Genomic DNA, 19,117 nt, shown 5'->3' with positions numbered 1-19,117 from the left:
TTGACCTGCCAGAACTGTTCTGTCCTGACAGGCTGTTGACTGGGCAGGACTTGTTTGCTGACTGTCATCATTTGTCCATCTCTCACAGACCTACTCCATTTCCCAGAATAAGTTCTGGATCCTCCAAACAAAACAATGCCAGTATGTGAATTCTCCATTGTTTTTCTCATGGGCCTTCAGAAAGAGAGTCTTAGCAGCAAAACTTATTTGTGCCAGCAAAGTAAAAGCCAGTCTCTGCCCAGTCATACCAGAGTCAGAACATTGGGAGGATGTGTGGGGACAAACACAAATTACCAGTACAAAATACCCCAAGATCAGCCCTCTGAGTGCTGTCTCTCTCACTGGCACCCAGGACTCTGCTGGAAGTGGGACAAGGAAGCTTACACACATGTAGCATTACTACTGAAAAGCTCATGAGGGATTTGTCTTTGAAATTATTGAATTTAAATGCCTTTTTTAAAGTTATATAATAGGTTATCTTGATTTCAGCTGTGCATAACAGCAGTAATAATATCTCATGGTTTATTTGTAGTATTACTGAAGTTGGTCGTTGTATGTAAGGTTATGTCTGAAGTACAAGAATTCTTATTCTTCAGAGGGAGCTCTTTTTTGAATTTTACTCATTTATGCAAGGAAGGAGAACTTTCCCATGGACTGAAAATAGCACATAGAAAAATTTTAATGTAGGTTCAATAGAAAGATTACATGGAGTAAAAAAGTGTATTCTGGTCTACTTTTATCTCTCTCCACAACCAAACAAAAATACATCAGGTTTGTTTGAGCTGGAAAAAAATAAAAATTAAGAGAACCAAAAGAGCAGGTGGGCGAAAGGGTAGAGCAGCTGGAATAGGCTGATGGTAAACGTTGCCAAATTTTATACAATCTTCATCTGAGAAGCCACTTTGGCTTTAAGTTTGAAAAATACTGACTTTATGCTCAGGGGACATAGGGAAACTTTTATACATGATTGAGATGAAATGTAAATGGAGCTACATGCTTCAAGCTGGTTAACAGCAGTTGCAGTTAAACAGAAGCAAAGGTGCAATGATTGCTCTACACCAAGGAACTCCAGCAACCAACATTCTCTTTTAATGTTACAATATTCTTTGTCAAGGTTAGGGCTTGTTTTTCCAAAATGCTTTTCCAAGTAAAACTAATTTATTTAATTGCAACATCTATGACTTCCTGAGTATCACCCGCCTTCTAGTTGTATGTTCTCTGCTAGTTGCTTCTACATGAATTCCGGTGTGACTAGAGCAGCTGAAATTGTTTTTAGCTGCTCTGTAATATCTTCATCCTTAATAGCAGGAGAAGGAAAAATGCCACTAAAAGAAGTTAGAACATTTGAACTAACTTTAGAACTACAAGCAGACTTAGGAGGGTAAAACAGAAAAAGGAAAAATGTATCAGGATAAGTTCAAGCTAATGAGGAATTCTGAGAAGCATAAGAAAAATATTTTAAGGTAGTTACTATTTTAATTATTATATACAGGAGAAAGTTAATTAATCTTGAGAGAAGCTTTGTAATTTTAGAATATCAAATTTCTAATTCCCTAAAGCTACATTTAATTTTTAAATGGCACATTTTCAGCAGTACTCCCATGGTTAAGGCGTGGCTGTCATTTTCTTGGAAAAATAAATCAGCATGGATGTTAGCATAGTACAAATTAAAGTAAATTAAAGTACAACATAATCAATGAAGCCTAAGACAGCTTGTGAAGCCAAGGTGCTGGAGCACCTTTCCACATTGGCCCTGTAATAAAACCCTTTAATAACTTTCCATGGGACAGACTCTCCTGTTTTCTGTGCTGCTCTAGTGGCCCTTTCAGATCACTTGTCTTCAGTACAGGTGCAAAACTACAGCCATGCAAAAGGCTGCCAGGGCCAGAATTTCACTGCACATCAGCCAGTCCAAGAACCAGCTGTGCTGGGATAGTACCCAGCAGGAGCTTGTATGAAATGGTTGTTAAAAGGCAGAGAAGGTAGTAACTCAAAGAACAGTTAAATGCTTTTCCCTTTTTTTATATATCCAGTGATCTAATCCTACAAATGTTTTTTATCACTGTCATTTCTGTGCAAACCAGCTCCAGGAGAGATGTCTGTGAGTAGAATTACATTAAAAACGATTTTTTGGTATCTCCAAGATTACATGCCTCTCTGGACCGTGTCATCAGCCTGAGAGGTTGAATTACCCACTTCCTGGGAACTAAATACTGCAAGGAGGCAGATACAAGTGAGGGACAGTAATGACCATCCTGTAATTAAGATACAGGAATGGGAGCCCTGAAGGAATAGATTTGGATGTGGCTGTGCTACAAGGCTTGTTCCATACCTGAAGCCTATTGAACATAATCACTTCAGCCCATCCAGTCTTAAAGTGAGCTCAAATGCTCTCTGCCTCGAAGTTCTAGTAGCATTTGGTATTTGATATTTTGGTACTTTGAGTATAGTAAGAGGGACTATATTTCTCACGTAGGGGTCTGTAATTATGGGCATCTCACACAATCACACTATTAGAAAAAAAACCCTCCTTGACTTCAAGGAGGTGAGTATTTCATAAGATGGAAACTATTGCAACATCATGCAATTTGCTTGCTGCTAGGTGAAGTATTTAATGTTCAGAACAGCTGCCTAATGCTTCACAGCGTGGATAAATTTAGGTGGTGCTCAGGCGTCCATTATGTAAATTCTACCTCAAAGTAAGTTTTAAGAATAATTTAAACACAGAAGGATTAATTTATCTCTTTGTTCTTTAGGTTAGAAGATATTCAGATGAGCAAATATGCTAAACAGTATTGCTACTTATTTGAGACAGATGAGCCAGAAGAGTCTTAAGTTTCAAAAGACCCAGCCTATTAAGTTTCCACTTGAAGTTAGCTTTGATCTATAGCTTCTATCTGAAGTCACTTAAGATTGATTTGTCCCAAATGACTTCCACACACATGCTCAGCTGCTGGATTCCTGTTGATTGGATCCCTGTGTGGAATAGGCTGACCAGCAGATGTCCCCAAATTCTACATAATCACACTTTCAGCTTCCAAAATCTTCAGCACCCATTTGCAAGCTCCAAAGGATGAAGCCACTTGAGGCCACAAATACTCTTGCTACTTATTCATATTCTTGTGAAAACTGAAGCTCTGAGGTGGGGAATGCCTGACTGCTGACACTAAGCAACTTCATTATCACAGAAAAATTGTTAGGATATTGGTTCACTTTTTATGACATTCTACCATTGACTGTCTCTTGTTTTATTTTCAGAAGCACTCTTTTTTTTTTCCCCCCTAGAACAACAATGCCCATCCAAATATGACCTGTAATACTTTTATCTGGAGGTTAAGTCCCAAAAGGCAAGGCTATTTTCAAAGTAGTATCAATGGTTTTGACTTGGATATTACAAAACTCATGAACTACATTCTTTATGTGCATCAAATGCTGCTTTTACAATTCCCCACAAACTATTTTAAAGCTAAGGAGGCTGTAGCAGGTTGTAGATGCAAAGGCTGCTTTGTGGTGAAGGAATGAGGAGAGGCAGATTAGTGAGAAATACAGGGGACATACTGAGCCATGTGTTCTAGCTGTGTCTTTCCTCCCTACAAACACCAGAAACTCACCTGATTTGTTATAAAACAGACTAGACTAGTATGTAGGAGCAAGAGAGAGTCTAAATGACTGCAGAATTGTTTAGATCATGAAGATTTGCTTCTTAGGGGCACTGAAAATTAATTCCTCTACCTCTACTATTAGAAGAACCCAGCTACAAACAAAAGCATTAGAACACACTCCCATGAAATAAGACAACTGCACAAAATGAGGTGGACTGGCATTGAAAATTTATCAATCTCAGAAATCTATACATTTAGATACAAAATGGAATTAATACAAAAATTTACATATTTGCAACTCTTTTATTGCACAAGTAAAGAGCCTGTTATGGTTTAAATGGATGTTTAAAAATCTTCTGAGTGTAACGCTGAGAAAACAATCAAATATCTGAATAGGGCCTCAAAGAGAGCATACTATAAATATGATTGTCATGACACAATGAAGTCAATTATTCCCAGACAGAGAAAATCTTACTCTGTAGACCGTTAGATGTAAATATTACAAGAAACTTGAACTTACTCTGATATAACTATTTGCCAAAAAAGTTTTTTAAATGCTGTCTTGGCTGGGCCTTATTTAGAGAGGATCGTGTCAGGGTAGTGCACTACAGGGGTACTAATTTAAAATAAAAAGAATTAAACTTAAAATATCCAACATCCAATAGAATCTGAATTTTAAGTATTTCACATTCTTTACACACATAAGCCCTATTACAATGGGAACAGAGATCAAAAGACTGATACTGTGTATGTCTGTGTCTCTTGGAAAAGATGGAGGCAGAGTTTCCTGCTCAATTCCTGTGTACAATCCTCATATTCCATGCAATGAATAAAGAAAATTCCCTAGGGGCTAAATCCTGGTTTATAGTTCTCATAAAAAGCAAATTCATATTCTGTAACAGCTTTGTTATGATTTTAAAGCTGTGACCATCTAATGGTAACAATTAAAATGGGGCATGTATAAATTTTGAAAAGGTAACAGAAAAAAAAAGGTTATGAATACAGATTCAGACTGGTAAAAGCTAGATACCTTCTATCTCAGGAGTGGCAGAATTTTTTTACTATTATTACAAGTCTTGTAAACATTATTAGAGTATGAGACCACTATGACACAATTTTTGGATCAACAGAATTACTTAAAATTAATTTCTCTTACATTTTAAAATTCAGGAGCAGTGTCTCATTTTGACATAAATATCAAGCCCTTGCATTTACGATACCTGTTCCCAAATTATTAGGGAACAAATGTTAAAAGCACCCTGGTAACGTCTATCACTGACAATAGATTAAAAACAGATTTTGTTTTGCATGCAACTACAAACTGAGTAGAAATTTTAATAACAGAAAAAGTCTTGGTAGCAGACTACGGTAGTGTGTTCTGCCCTTGAACAGAAAATAATGCAATTGGCTCACTACAAAGTCTGACCACAAAGATTTATGGATTGATAGTAGCATCACAATCATGGTTTCAGGTGGTTTTTTGTGCTTTGTTTTAAAGAACCTTTGACTATGGCAACATGAGATAAAACTGCTACCCAGAATTTGGAACATTCAAATGGCTCCCTTCCCGCAAAATCTCAAGTAGCTCTTTCTCTTTTCTCATACCCTATAAAAATAGCAGTGGCACAAACCCTTCCAGTTCAGAACTAGGTAATGGGGCTCCCATGAAAGCCAAATCAATATTATTCCACACTTCTCTGAAGTGCATGTCATTAAGAAGTTATGTGGGACGCCACACCTGTATCAGGCAGATAGTACCTGATAGTGATTACTCAGAAGGTACAAGGATGTAAGAGGTGGCTTAAAAAAAAGCCTCATTTCCTGATCATCTTTACCTATAGTAAATCAAATAATTTGCACAGAAATCTTCATTATTTACACATTAACTATACAAGTAATACAAAATATCTCAGTTGAGCACCAATGTTGACTTTAGAAGTAGTACCTCCAAGTCAGAGTATTAGTATTCCCTGTCACAAATAAATTCTGACATACTTTTAGAAGTGTCCATTTTCTAGATCAGCTGTATTCAGATCACTTTTTTGTTCATGTTCACCTTTGACATTCTAAGGAGGTTAGTAATAGCAGCAGTTTTATAAAAGGTGTGGGTATCCTGGACAGCTTTCACAGAAAAATCAGTTCAGATCTTTGTAAAAGAAAAGATCATAAAATCCACTCCCGGACTTTAAGGTTTTACCAGAAGTTCATTAAATGGAATTTACATAACAATTCGTGTGAGAATAAATGGTGGAAACAGACTGAGTTTGTGTGTGCAAACAGCAGGATGCCCAACAGCGGCAGGAATCCTGTCCTCAGGGGCAGTAGGGTGTCCGTGAACTGTGGCTGTCATGTCACCTTGGCTTAGAGTAACCATAAGGACACCTGAGAATCAGGCTGTCATGACTGGGTAAGACATGAGTGCTGTAGTATTCCACCAAACTTCCCATGTTCAAAAACATGATGTCTGAATCCAGGTAAAACTTGCCATCCTGTTGTAGAACAAAAATATATTAACCATTGACAGTAATGTTTCCAGCTCAATGTCTAAAGAAAAAAGGGCCAGATCATCATCATCAGAGCTAAGTTCTTTCAAATAAGCTCTTCCTTCGCAAACTAGTCAGTCACACAAGTAAGTCCAAGTTAAACTCAGGAATTTCGTAGGATTTGACTGGAGCTGAAATTTATGATACAGCAACTAGAAAGCCCAGATCTGAGTACTGGAACTCTTATCCTAGACTAGATATTTGTAAATCAGCTGATTTTTACTGTCAGAGGTGGGAACAAATTTAGACTTTAATTTGTTAGGTCTGATATTTACCTATACGCACACACATTTTATACACACAGATCTAAAGATGCATACATAGTGCAGCTACTGACCTTTTCAAATATTCTGTAGTTTCTCACTTTTCCTGCAGGCTCATCCCATACAACCAATACCTTGAAGAAGAAAAATGCAATGTATTCAGTCTACTACTTAGAAGAGCTACCAACCTCTTCTAAGTCAAGGTATTATTAAGGAATTAATGCAAATTCAGCCTAAATTTTTTTTTACAATCACTGACATTACAATAGCAATTCTCTCATATTTTCTTAAGAAAAGACCACATCTAAATTGTTAATTATTTTGACATATATAAAATGCAGTAGGTCTCAATCAAGAAGTTTTTTTGGGGGTTAGACTCAGCAATTGCAATTTACCTTTCCAGGCTTTGTAGATGAGTTCCTAATACAGTACAATCCATTTTGTGGTTGTCCTTGTGGGCTACTAGCTTTAAATATCCTAAAAAGATAAACAATGACATATATTACAATTATTCATGTGTATGATGTGTTATTAGCACTCAGATAAATCAAATACCTACAGTCTTAAAATTCTCATTACAAATATCTGTTTTGAGTGTAATAATTCATAGTAGATCATAGCTGAAAGAAAGTCACTGTTCTAGCACCTGAACCAGCAGTGCAGCAGAGATTATCTGGTTCTCTGGTCCTATCCAGCATCCTGGCAAAACAACCTCCTCCAGATGGAGCCAAATCACACTGCATTCTCATCTGTCAATTGATACAGAGCACTGAACTAACTTCTCTAGAAAGTGATTTGCATCTTAAACATTTTAGTGTGTGCTTTAAACACAAGTTAGCAAAAATGGTCTTTGGACTATGGTTCAGTACAGGTTTTTGTAGGACTTCTGGAACTATTTTAAAATCACATTTTACCTTTCAACTTCAAAAGATTCAGAGGTATTAAGAAATATTGAAACAGGCAGCCCAACCTGTAAAAAAACAAAGAAAATAAATCACTGTTATGTCAATGACAACTCAAAACCCTAGCAACTTGTTATGTAAATAAGCTACAGCCATCATCTAAAATTATAAATGGTGTCAATCCTTATGCTTCTTTCTCCTTTATATCCAATCTTAAACTCCGTAACTTATCAAGGCATTCACTAAAGCTCAAAAGAAATGAAAAAAAAATTACACAGGGTTTTCAGAAAGTTACTCTTCTCCTGATATAATGCACTTAAAATGCTCCTAAAGGTACACATAAGCAAGGAAAAAAAACATTCTTTTAGAATGGATCATCTGCTTGATCTTACTTTTTCATAATCATCATCAGAGTCATCATCAGGTTGGCTTGGCTTGGAGGGTAGTGCTGGTTTTTCAAATGAAAAACTTCTAAAACTCTGTCCATCTGGTGGTGATCTCCTGGCAGAAACAGAATGAAAACTGAAGGATATCTCATCAGGAAAGCAGAACAAATATACACAAAACACTGAAGGAATAGCAAAACTAGAAGTGAAGTTTCAGTTCAGCCCCCAAATCGTGGAATCCTAGAATGATTTAGGGTGAAAGGGACCTTAAAGACCATCTCATTCCAACCCTCCTGCCATGGCCAGGGATACCTTTCACTAGACCAGGTTGCCTGGAGCTCCATCCAATGCGGCCCTTCCAGGGATGGGGCATCCACAGTTTATGTGGCAACCTGTGCCAGTGCCTCACCACGCTCCCAGTAAATAATTTATTCCCAATATCTAATCTGAATTTACACCTCCCCTCTTTTTTTTAAAGCTATTCCCCCTTGTCATGTCACTCCATGCCCATATCAAAAGTCCCTCTCGAGCTCTTTTGCAGCTCTTTTAGGTACTGGAAGGTGTTCTATGGGTTTCCCTGAAGCCTTCTCTTCTCCAGGCTGAACAATCCCAAATCTGTTGGGATTGAACCTGTCCTCGTAGGAGGGGTGCTCCAGCCCTTGGATCAACTCAGCAGCCTCCTCTGGACCAGTTTCAACAGGGCAACATCTTTGCTGTTTTGGGGGCCTCAGAGCCGGAGGCAGTACTTGCAGATTAATTTGGATAATCACAGATTAATTTGTGTAAGGGAGATAATTTAGTCCAAGCTCCTGCACAAAACAGGCCCAACCAGATCAGCTAGATTCACTGCAGATTTTCAAGTAACAGGCAAAAAAAAGCACAACACAGACAGGGATGGTGCAGAAGAGACAAAGACGTTGGTATGATTCTGAGTATGTCTGAACTTGTTAACTAGTAAGTGACTGAAGAACAAGAGTGCATTGTGTTTTCATACTTACTGTAACTGGGGACATAAAGATTTCTCTGTTCTAGGCTTGACAGCAGGGGGCTGGTGGCTTGGCACAGGTGGCTTTGGAAGCACTGGTGGTACGAACAGTCCAGGTTTACCATGTTCCCTTGGCACTTTGGGCTCTGCTAGCTTTTCAGCAAGCTGTGACAACTTGGGTTTATTGCCTGGAAGAGGAGGAGGAGGAGTCCGCGGGGAAAGGTTTAAGCTTTTCAGCTTCTCGCATGCTTCTGCAGGAGCAAGGACTTGGGCTGGAGGCTCTGTAGGCACTGGGTGAGACTCTTTGGCACTTGCAGACTTTTTGAATACAGGTAAAGGGGGCACAGGGGGAGGCTCTAGTTTGATTTCAGGTAAGCTTCTCTTAGGAGGTGGTGGTGGTACTGGTGCAGTTGGTTTGCCAGAGTAGGAATGTGCCCTTGCTTCTGAGTAGGGAGATTTCCTGACGTGAGGAATGGGCGGAGGTGGGTATGCAGGGGGCAGGACCATATCTACAGAAAGAAAACCAAAAAAAACTTGACACACTGAGGGGGAATGCAGTATGTCATCAAGAGAGACTTCTCAAATCAATTTTCTGTGTGATCTAAGATATTTCACTGGCATCAGGTCAGATAGTATTCAACATGCTGATAAGCATTTAATTTTCAGCACAATTCTGAATGTTATTGTTAATGAACTCCTGTTAATTTTCTTCAGGCATGGCTTATGATGACTTAGCAAAGACTTTTCACTTTGTAGTCTGTTTTTTCCTTAAAATCATTACTGGTGCTCCAGACTGATGACCAGATACCAGCCATCCCAGGCAGGAGGCTGGCAAGAAAACACACCCCCAAAGGCTTGTAATGCTTTCTGTAAACAGTTTCTGCTGTTATTACAAACTTCTGACCCTAAATACCTCTCAAGATTAGATACCTCTGCATTACTTCAGTTGTTTTGCCAGTTGGAATAGTAATGACCAATACAAAATAATAACCTGGCATTCCACATGAATAGTGCCTTCACTGGGGGCCTTTCATAGGGCCTTTTGTGAGGAGAATCAAAGAAACCACATACCATCTTTCACTATGTCAGAAGTATCCGGCTGTAAATAAGACTCATCTTCTTCCTCCTGGTCATAATCTGCACATAAAAATCAGTGTGTCAGACTCTCATAAATACTCTTGGAACCTAAGAAACCTAAGAAAGAATATCAAGTACTTAGAGCTCTTTAAAACAAATATTTTTCAGGTATTTTTTCAAAAGAGGTGAAAAAATTTAATACTTTTGATCCACCTCTCTGCTATCTAGGTGTTTCCTTAAATTTTTATGACAATTAAAAAAGCCATCACTTAGAATAGAGGCAGATAAAGTACGCTGCACATTAAATTTGTTTTTTCAACTTAACAAGTTAAAAAAAATATTTTTTGGTAATACTTTCTAGTTTCAGCCTTCCTGAGAGAAGTTCAAATCAGTTGCAGAGACACAACTACATGGATGCATTGACAAAAGCACTTGGAAAAAATATAACCCCCAAAATTCAACCCTACCACAGAAAAAAAATATGATTTTGCAGTATGGAAGATTAAAAAAGCTTAGTGATCTATAAAACTATTTTAATTCTTTTGCCTTGTTCTGACAATAAAAAAAAAAAAAAAGCATCACAACAAATGGCTTAAGTAGTTTCAATGTTGCCTTTAACTGTAAATCAGAATAACCAAGCCACAAAAGACATGTTACTTCTAGGCAGTAATTCCTTATCATTGATTATAAGAGGAGTCTGAAGGACAATATGCAGAGGAATGCCCTAAAAAAGGGTAAAGATATCTGATAAAAATCAGCCATTCTAGTTTTCCTAATTTAAACTCCTACTAGGGCTCTTATCATTCATCTTGCATACAACCCTCCCCTCCCATAAAATCAGAAGGACTAAACAACAACCCCACATGAAATGCTGATGAGTCTGTTCTCTGCTTGCAGCAATGGAACCGGATTTCCTAACAAGACCCATTCCTGCCTTTTCGTCCCAGTCAGGAAGAATAGTCAGGAATTTCCTTTCAGGAAATGAGAGTACTTGCTCCCATCAACATTGCCTGAGAAATCTGAAAGGGCAGATGGGGAAAGGCCTAGAAAAGCATCTCTGCTGAACCTCAAGGCAAGGTTTCTCCTGTTGGTCTTCACAAACATATTTCTTGACTAGGAACTCAGTTGCTGAAATATGCTGTGAATGCCAGGCTATCATGTCCTCACTTTTAATCAACCTCCTCAAAGGATCTGAAATTCTTTAGTTTATTTGTACCAACAGTTAATGGCTCAGAATACCAGTCGCTGATTTAAAACTACAACAGAGATAAACCTTGTAAAAAAACACCAGTTACAAACTGGGTCAGTTTACTTAAGCTACAGGAGTAATTCCTGCAGAATTCAGAAGAAATAACCAACGAAGAAGCCTTATTTATCTTATTTACACTTATTTAGTGTCTAAATTTGTCACCTTCATTATCTGCTGAATGATGGGTATACTTGATGTCAATGGGACGTTCTACTGAGCCATAGAAACTGTCTGCATCAGAGCCAGAGTCACTGCAAAAGAAAAGAGAGTTACTTCTGTTTAGCAGGACTGCAGCACTGGAAAGGAATGCTGGAAAAGCAGAAGCAATCTGTTCCTATTTCCCAATTAACAGTCAGATATGTTGCTGCTGTCTTTTAAAAGATTTCATTTCTTTTAACAAAACTGACATTGAAAGTGCTCTTTGTTTAAAGATGTGGGACTTTCTTCATAATATTTAAAGTATAAATTGGGAAGGGATTTTCTTCTTGGGTCTTACTGCACCTGTTCTTATTTAACAGGAAGTTACTTGTAGGTGCAAAAAGCCTAAAACACCACTGTAAAGAGCAAGTGCAAAAGGGATAAAAAGCTAATAAAGAATTAGGGTTTATACCTGAATTCTGTTACTGTTTCTTTCTTCTCATGGTAGTGATCAATTTCCCTTCTCAAGGATAGCATCCAATTCTAAACAAAAATAAAAAACCAAATTCAACACATCAATCTTTTAATCATTAAATGCAGATCTATCTTGTCCTCTGTAAGAACAGAGTGAGTGTGCAGGGAATATACATTGAAACAGTATTTATCTATGACTTTTTGTTGAAAAGATTCAGCAGTCAAATATTTTGACTACCTAAAATGCTGTAGGAACATACTGAAGTATTAAATTTTCAGTTTGCAAATTTCAGGCTTTTATTCCTAAAGCCAGATATCTATTCAGAACATGTTTACAGGTGAGAGATTTCACAGAACAGTTTTCAGAATTTATCAAAGGCTTAACATATCATTATTTTTCCATGGTGAAAATTAAATACAGAATAATTATGAAATATGGAGAAACACATGCCATCTAGTATGTCACAGCCATTCCCTAAATTACAAATTGAATTAACACTAACTTAATAGTTAGAACTTCAGACATGATTTTCAGAGCAGCCCAAAGAATGAGGTATACAAATTTCAGTGACAGCTGCATTTCCAGTTAATTTAGATTTTAGGGAAGTCCAAGATTCACTTTTTGCTTCAAGGAAAATTCTACTGCAAAAGAAGAAAGTTACCTTTCTTTCATCTTCAGAAGAAGCTGAAAAAAACCACGTCCTGTGCTTCTTGCTTATGTGAACTAACTTGAAAGGAAAGACATTGCTTGATGTTGTTTCCTCAGCTGCCCGCATAACCCTGAGAGACAGAACAACCAATAAAAAAACGCCTTAATCTATAGTTAATGCTGCTATACAAGTCATAAAGACTGACAGAAAGCAGTTTTACTGGCCAGTTTTTCCTTATGAAAACCCCCAAGCCCAGAAAATCACCACAGAAATCCCCATAAGTGCATTTGCAGTACTTCTCCATTATTGTGGTTGAAGGGACAATGCAAAAGGAAGAGCACTTGTTAATCCACCAGCCAGACTTTTATAAACAGCTGCTTTGACCAGTTCAAGAGTTAATGAACCACATTAATTCATAACTACACACTGCAAGAGGTACTCAGGATGCTTGTGGCCCTTATTTCAAGAAGTCACTATTTCAGAGGAGAAATCAAAACATCCTTCCCATAAAAATAAGGAAAAACTAATAATAAAGGGAAACTTCATTTTTACACATTTCTCTTATAAGCACTTTCTTGCATGTTTTTTATTATTTCAAAATAAGCATAACTGCTTTCTTTTTTGTGTGTGTAAGGAATTTCTTCATTTGTGACTCCTTGGGGAAAAAAAAAATTAAAAACCCCTTATGCAACTTCTCAGTCTAACAATTCTTTCAGTTCAAATTCTTTTCCAATAATGTCTGTCTGTGCCTTATACTAATCAAGACCTGGTTCCTATTCCAACCAAGGTCTCTACAAGGCTTCTAGAACAAAGATACATAAAAACTGTCTTTAGCATTTACAGATTCCCTAGTATTGTTCACATTCATGTGGCAGCAGAAGCTGGTGTCATGACAAAATTACAGTGTGGGTTTCTTCTACAAATTAATCTTGAATTTTTAACTAGCTACAATGTTTACAAGTGCATTCCCTTAAAAATATGCCATTGTGTGCCCTGTTAGAAAAGCTCTGAATTTAAGAAAAGGCAATTCCTTATTCCACAAGTCTGAAAATGTTATACAGTACAAGATACATAAATACAATAAAATTGCAGTGGTTAGGATCAATACGATATTTCTCTACATTCCCTCTTTCTCATTAAAGCTTTCTTAGCAACAACATCAAAAGCAAATTCCCTAAAGTTAGGTTGGACTTGCATTAGTAGACCTTAGGCTGCATTCGGATTCTGATGGTACTGGCTAACTTGAGAGCCACATATTTCTGTCTTCAACTTGCAAAGTAAATATTAAGATTAAAAACCTGTAGAGAAATGAGTCATATATTTTGCACATTCACTCTTTAGCTGATACAGTATCAACACTAACTACAGTTGCTGAACCAGTAACTCCATAAATTCTCTCATTCGATTCCTTTCTGGTCTCTACAGAACAAAGATGGTTTGTCTGAAAGAATCCACATCCATCTGCACATGCAGTGTGCATTAATCAGGAGTAAAGCCATTGCAATTCAAACAGATTTACTGGTTAAATTACAGAAGAGGAAGGCTAGCCACTTGCCGAGCACAGAAAATGTCATACATACATATAATTTGAAAGGAATACATTTCTTGGAATGTATTCCATTGGAGATCAATGCTTAACCCAAACAACAGATGTAGCTGTGTTTAACTTCACTAGAAATGAAACCCATAGCCCCTAGCATTAAGTAAAAGGAGCTTGGGTGTTAAACAGCTTCCTTGGCACTTACCTGTTGTAACCTTTCAAAGAAAATGCACCCTGGGGAGATGCAGATGTGCTGCTCTTAAAATAGTAGATACATCCCTCATGAATAATCACAAATCTCAGTGGCCCTGAAAAGATAAAAAGTGAGCAAAGTATAAATCCATGGGCAGCAGAATAACTAGAACCTCTTAGCACATGTAGAATTATTGTTTAAGATTTTAGTAATCATATGTATCACTGTAAATGAGCACATACTGGTTCAGTGACAGCTTGTGGAAGATCAGTCACACAGTGACACTGTCCATTTGCAGAGTTTCAGGACTAAGGGTAATATTTGATTCCCTTACATGAGAGGCAGCTGATCTGAAAATAAAAGAAGCCTCAGAGACTGCAGGCCTGACCTCCACCTGTGCTCCTTTATTAATGGAGTAAGCAATAGAAGGAAGGCAGCTACAGGATACAAATGCATATTTACATCCATCCCAAAAGCATTATCTCCCTCTCTTCTTCCACCCCAAGTACATAATCCTGCCAATAAAATTATATCCTGTTTTCTCTTTTTGAAAGAGGCCAAGACTCCTTCCTTTGTCAACAGCAGTAATCATTGTCCTTAATACAGTTAAATCTATTATATATATTATCTGTAAGTATAGTTTCAGTATAAACAGGGATACCAAATGAATAGCACATAAATAAACCCAAAATCTGAACTTTTCCCCATGTAAATAGACTCTGATTTCAGAAGAAATTACTGTTATTAAATACAGCCCAATGTTGGCAGTGAGAAAATTTCCATTTCACAACAGCAGTAAGAGATGGGGATATTTTTTCCAGTACAGAATAACCAACTGGAAAAAAAAAAAGCTGAGTACTAATTTCTTTCAGAAAAGAGTATTTGAAATTGATACATATCCTGGGAATCTGTTTTTCTTGAAAATCTTACTCGTGAAGGACTTGACAAGAGAACTAAACAAGCAAAATAAAATCAACCACAACATTTATTAAGATCTACAGTTGCAAAACAATTAAAGGAAAATCTTTCAATATGAGTATTTCATACATATATTCCAGTAAAATTGTATTCCAATACAAAGTGGAAAAACAGCTTCAACAGTCTGCTAACATGAAATCTGTTACTGGCCCCAGAGGCAAGCATTGAAAACATTTAATTTAGTTAATACCTCATTCAACTTACACTTCAGGATCTGCAGCTGGGTGCCTCCTTTTTTATGAAGATATCCTGACTTGGTGACTCCTCCAGGCATTGTCAGAAGGTTTTGTGCTCCAATTGCCTTCATTGGGACTGGCCAGACCTGCTCCTGAGAGGCCATCATTCTGCAATTTAGAATAATTAAAAACAGTTTAAAACTCGGATTTTACTTTAAGGAATGAGTACCGAGAAGCAAAGCTTGTTTCCTTAAAGAAGCTTTCCAAACAACTAATGTGGTTCAGCACTTAAGAATGTAACACAGACAGGGTGTTCAAAGATTCCAGGAACTTTGTAATGTATAAAAAAACATGGTGCAAAAAGCCCCGATTTATTTTTATACAGCTCTCAAAAGTGATTGACAGTTGTTGAAACAAAGGAAAAGTGCTTAGTAAATATTACTTAAGTATTTATGTTTTAAAAATACTCCAGATAACACTGCAAGACTTTATCAGGCAGGTGACCAGAAAGAAAATTTGTTTCTTCTCCCAAGTGCTACATGACACATGTATGTACAGAAAACATAATTTTCTGTACAACAAAGGAATCAAGTCAAGGTTTAGTAACTGCATCTAATACTACTTACTCCTGATATTTACATGTTTCTTTCTTTAGCTCTTGACTTTTTAATTAAAGGATTAGTATATAATCTCATACTGGATGTTACATGTGACAGCATCCTGTGCAAATGAAGTTCCTCTCAGATTTCTGCAGGCTTCCATTTAGTTTATATATCAATTATTTATGTAATGCTCCACCAAGCATCTCCACAGTTAGCATTCTTTCTGCTGTCATCTTAAACCAAAAAGATAAGTTTCTGAGGTAGTAACTTATTCTGATATATCATTATGAGCCCTTTCTTTCTTCAACTGCTAACAGAACTAGGCTAAAAATCCTATTGTGTCATGGATAAAAGAAATCATGCATGGATAGAACGGGAATTTTGACCTAGACATAAAAGGGTACGTTATCATCAGGTGTAGGGCTAGAGACCTTTGCTGGTAAAAGGCAAACTAATGAAGTTCCAGTTAATTAATTTCTGATAAAAGAATGATGGTTTAGAACTGATAAGCTTTCAGTGCAGGACTGAAATTTAATGGATCTTGTTAGTTTCTCCTTTACCCAATAGTGACAGTAAGGGAGGTAAACTGTGAAGCTCGGCACAGAATCCAAGACTCTCAGCACAACACCTTACCCAAGCACTTGCCCCTCCAACCTAAAATGGCTTTTCCCATTCTGAAAAGAATAAGGAAGCATTTCAGATTTGTTGAGGTACAGCAGCAAAGTATGTATCCATTTGTGATGGATTGGCATTTAAGAAACAAAGGGAAAAACCTATGGAAGTTAAAGCTGCTGGAGGCTGATGGAAGTGATTTTTTAGCTAATGCTTTAAAACCACACCACCATTGTATGGGTTAGAAAAACCAGAAATGCAAGTCAATGGATCTTGCAGTGGATCAGTTTAGGATTTAGATCTAATGCTTGCCGTTTGCTGATGACACATATGTGGGAAAGGGTGGAAATTCCTAGCAATTTTTACCAGAAGAGTTTAAACTAAATTAAATTCTCTAGGCAGCCTAGAAGATTTAATCACAAAAATTAGGTTTTGGTCTCCAGTGTTAGGAAGCAGGCTCAGCCAGAGAAGATCCAAGGATCCAAGGCCCTAAAAAGGCTCTATACGAACAAGTCAAGACACCATGGTACCCTAATTTTCCCCCAGGACCCCCCTGTTCACCAAAAGGTAAGTTGCTTTTGTTCTACTCAGCTATATCCTTCCTTCTGCTGTTTCCTCCCTACTCCTATTAAATGACTAAGATCTTTCCAAGCTGAGCTATTTCCTCCTCCTCCACAATGAAATTTCTAGCAACAGCAATGTGCCCAAAAAGGGGCTACTCACACATTTTAAGCTTTTAAGAATAAAAATTAAAAAATAGTAGCAGAAGCTAACATCCCCCCAGCTCCCCTAAATCCTTCAAATTATTTCTCCACATGCTGAAGAAAAGTTGAAGTGAAAGAAATGGAGAGTGCTACCCAGCTGGCTGCTGACGCCAAACCACATCAATACCACTAAGAGTGATTTCCTTCAAATAAGGATTGCAAACGAAAGTCCAGGGCTTATTCTTTAAAGAATATGCACATCTACGTTTAAACATTAGAACTTAAGTTATTTCAGTCTGTTTCTAGTTATCTCCAGCAAATAGACTAAGTAAAAATTAAACCTTTTCATTCAGATAAATATACTCTGATGGTACTTTTCCAATATTAGTCTCAATGCCATCCAACAGTTTCAAGTTCATCTTGGGTCTTCTAATCTTCTGTCCCTTCACTACAAAGAACAAAAGAAAAGACTGAAGCACCCAGTGTATGGTGTGAAATTGTTTCAGTGTACTGTACATAGGCTGAAAACCTATCAGAAGAGGCAGAGTTAAATGTCTCAGACAGGTTACCTGAAACAGCCAGTAAGCTGAAATTTCTAAGAAGCCAAAGTCGAGCACTGGCAATAAGTATATGCTACCCTAGGTAAATACAGAAAGCAGAAATATTTGTCCCAGTCATGTTTGCCTTCTATAGGGGAGTGCACCAGTCAGTCTACTCACTAAAGCATGTCTGGGTGGGCATTAGCTCCTCTACCTGATAAGCCAGATCTTAAGGCAGACAGGAAAGAAAAAAAATTATGGAAGCAGAGGAGCAAGCAGGGGAAGAAAAAATAATCCAGTTCTACAGTGTGATGACTACAGGATTTAATTGACAGGAAAGGACAGCAGAGTATTGGGTTCTGCTTCCTCTTTTCATAATAATTTCTTACTTTTGGCTACTTACTATAAAATGGTCCTGAAAACAGAGACCAAAACTTAGAACTTCCTCAGCCCAGCTAAGTGAGTAAAAGAAGTGAGTAAAAGGAGACATGGCTGAAATCCATGCCACCAAGAACACATGACATGAAGTAAAGAGCCCACCAGGCTTTTCAATAGATTTAGAGGCAGCCACTCCTGTTATCTCGATTTCAGCGTGGCTTTTAACACTCGACATCACATCTGTACACTCCTCAAGCACTTTCATTTGCAGGCACATAGACACTTAAGGAAGACTTCAGTATTCGGAGTTGAAATCTTTCAGTGAGGCTGCTAAAATGCATTTGAGTACTTCGACTCTAGTTCCAGGCAGATTTTTCTTCTTTTCTTGACTGCAGAAAACAGCTCTGCAAGGACAGATGTTGCTATTTTGCATCACACTGCTGGGAGAAAAATGTCAAAACAAATCTAACTTCAGAATCTTTACTGTAGGGGTGGGAAAAAATGCAAGCTCAAAGACTTTTGTGGTCTTAGCATCTACAGTATGGTTGCCTTTAGCTCCCTGAATGGTTCCTTCAACTCTTGATAGTCCTGTTGTAACTTCTTTAACACATTACACCAAGAACAGATGGATGTTGCATTAGGAGGTACATGCCATAGCAGTCACTGAAGTCACTGCAGAGCCTGTTAACTTTGGCATTACTGAGAACAGAGGGATATTTTCGAGTTGTTTCTCATGCAGTTACATTTTTACACTGCCTGGTGCACAGGAGAGCCTCTCCCACAGAGCTGACAACCAAGTTCACAGAAAGGGCTCACTCAGCGCAGCCAAAGCTCCTTCTGACACTGGATCTGTTGCAAGCAGAAGGCAACATCCCCCATGCACTGTTTGGTGAAAGCTTCTAGCAATAGCTACACACTTTATTTCTCTTCCCACTCACCAAGGAACTAGATGCATCTTTTTAAATCAATCTTTCCACCAAGTCTCAAACCCACTGCATGTGGCTATTGAATTAATCCTCTCCCACACTGAATAGAACCCTCTGAACAAGACGAGGATGGCAGCAGTCAGAGAAAGGCCTTGCATCACTTTGTTTCTCAGGTGATCCCTGTGATGATTCTATGCTTT

At 37.7% G+C, this 19,117-nt stretch overlaps 1 protein-coding gene across 4 annotated transcripts in view; it reads right to left on the bottom strand.

The window, feature by feature from the left end:
• Window positions 1–3,813: 3,813 nt before the first annotated feature.
• Window positions 3,814–19,117, bottom strand: part of SH3BP2 (SH3 domain binding protein 2) — a 36,968-nt gene continuing 21,664 nt past the window's right edge. For 3 of the 4 annotated variants that reach the window (XM_088057030.1, XM_014263260.2, XM_005517884.3), the window contains exons 2-13: window positions 15,185–15,324; window positions 14,015–14,117; window positions 12,282–12,399; window positions 11,618–11,688; window positions 11,170–11,258; window positions 9,753–9,818; window positions 8,695–9,190; window positions 7,703–7,811; window positions 7,323–7,378; window positions 6,804–6,885; window positions 6,483–6,542; window positions 3,814–6,091 (exon numbers count right to left, since the gene is read on the bottom strand). In XM_088057030.1, coding sequence (XP_087913156.1) covers window positions 5,954–6,091; window positions 6,483–6,542; window positions 6,804–6,885; window positions 7,323–7,378; window positions 7,703–7,811; window positions 8,695–9,190; window positions 9,753–9,818; window positions 11,170–11,258; window positions 11,618–11,688; window positions 12,282–12,399; window positions 14,015–14,117; window positions 15,185–15,323 — 1,527 coding nt within the window. In that variant the 5' untranslated portion in view covers window position 15,324 and the 3' untranslated portion in view covers window positions 3,814–5,953. The remainder of the gene's footprint in view (window positions 6,092–6,482; window positions 6,543–6,803; window positions 6,886–7,322; window positions 7,379–7,702; window positions 7,812–8,694; window positions 9,191–9,752; window positions 9,819–11,169; window positions 11,259–11,617; window positions 11,689–12,281; window positions 12,400–14,014; window positions 14,118–15,184; window positions 15,325–19,117) is intronic. The other variant, XM_014263259.2, reaches the window with a different exon arrangement.

The sequence above is a fragment of the Pseudopodoces humilis genome, chromosome 6 (genome assembly GCF_049639895.1).
Source record: "Pseudopodoces humilis isolate 2021_Gansu_Grassland_sample_001 chromosome 6, ASM4963989v1, whole genome shotgun sequence".
NCBI classification, from domain to species: domain Eukaryota; kingdom Metazoa; phylum Chordata; class Aves; order Passeriformes; family Paridae; genus Pseudopodoces; species Pseudopodoces humilis.
This window is presented reverse-complemented; position numbering and strand designations above follow the sequence as displayed.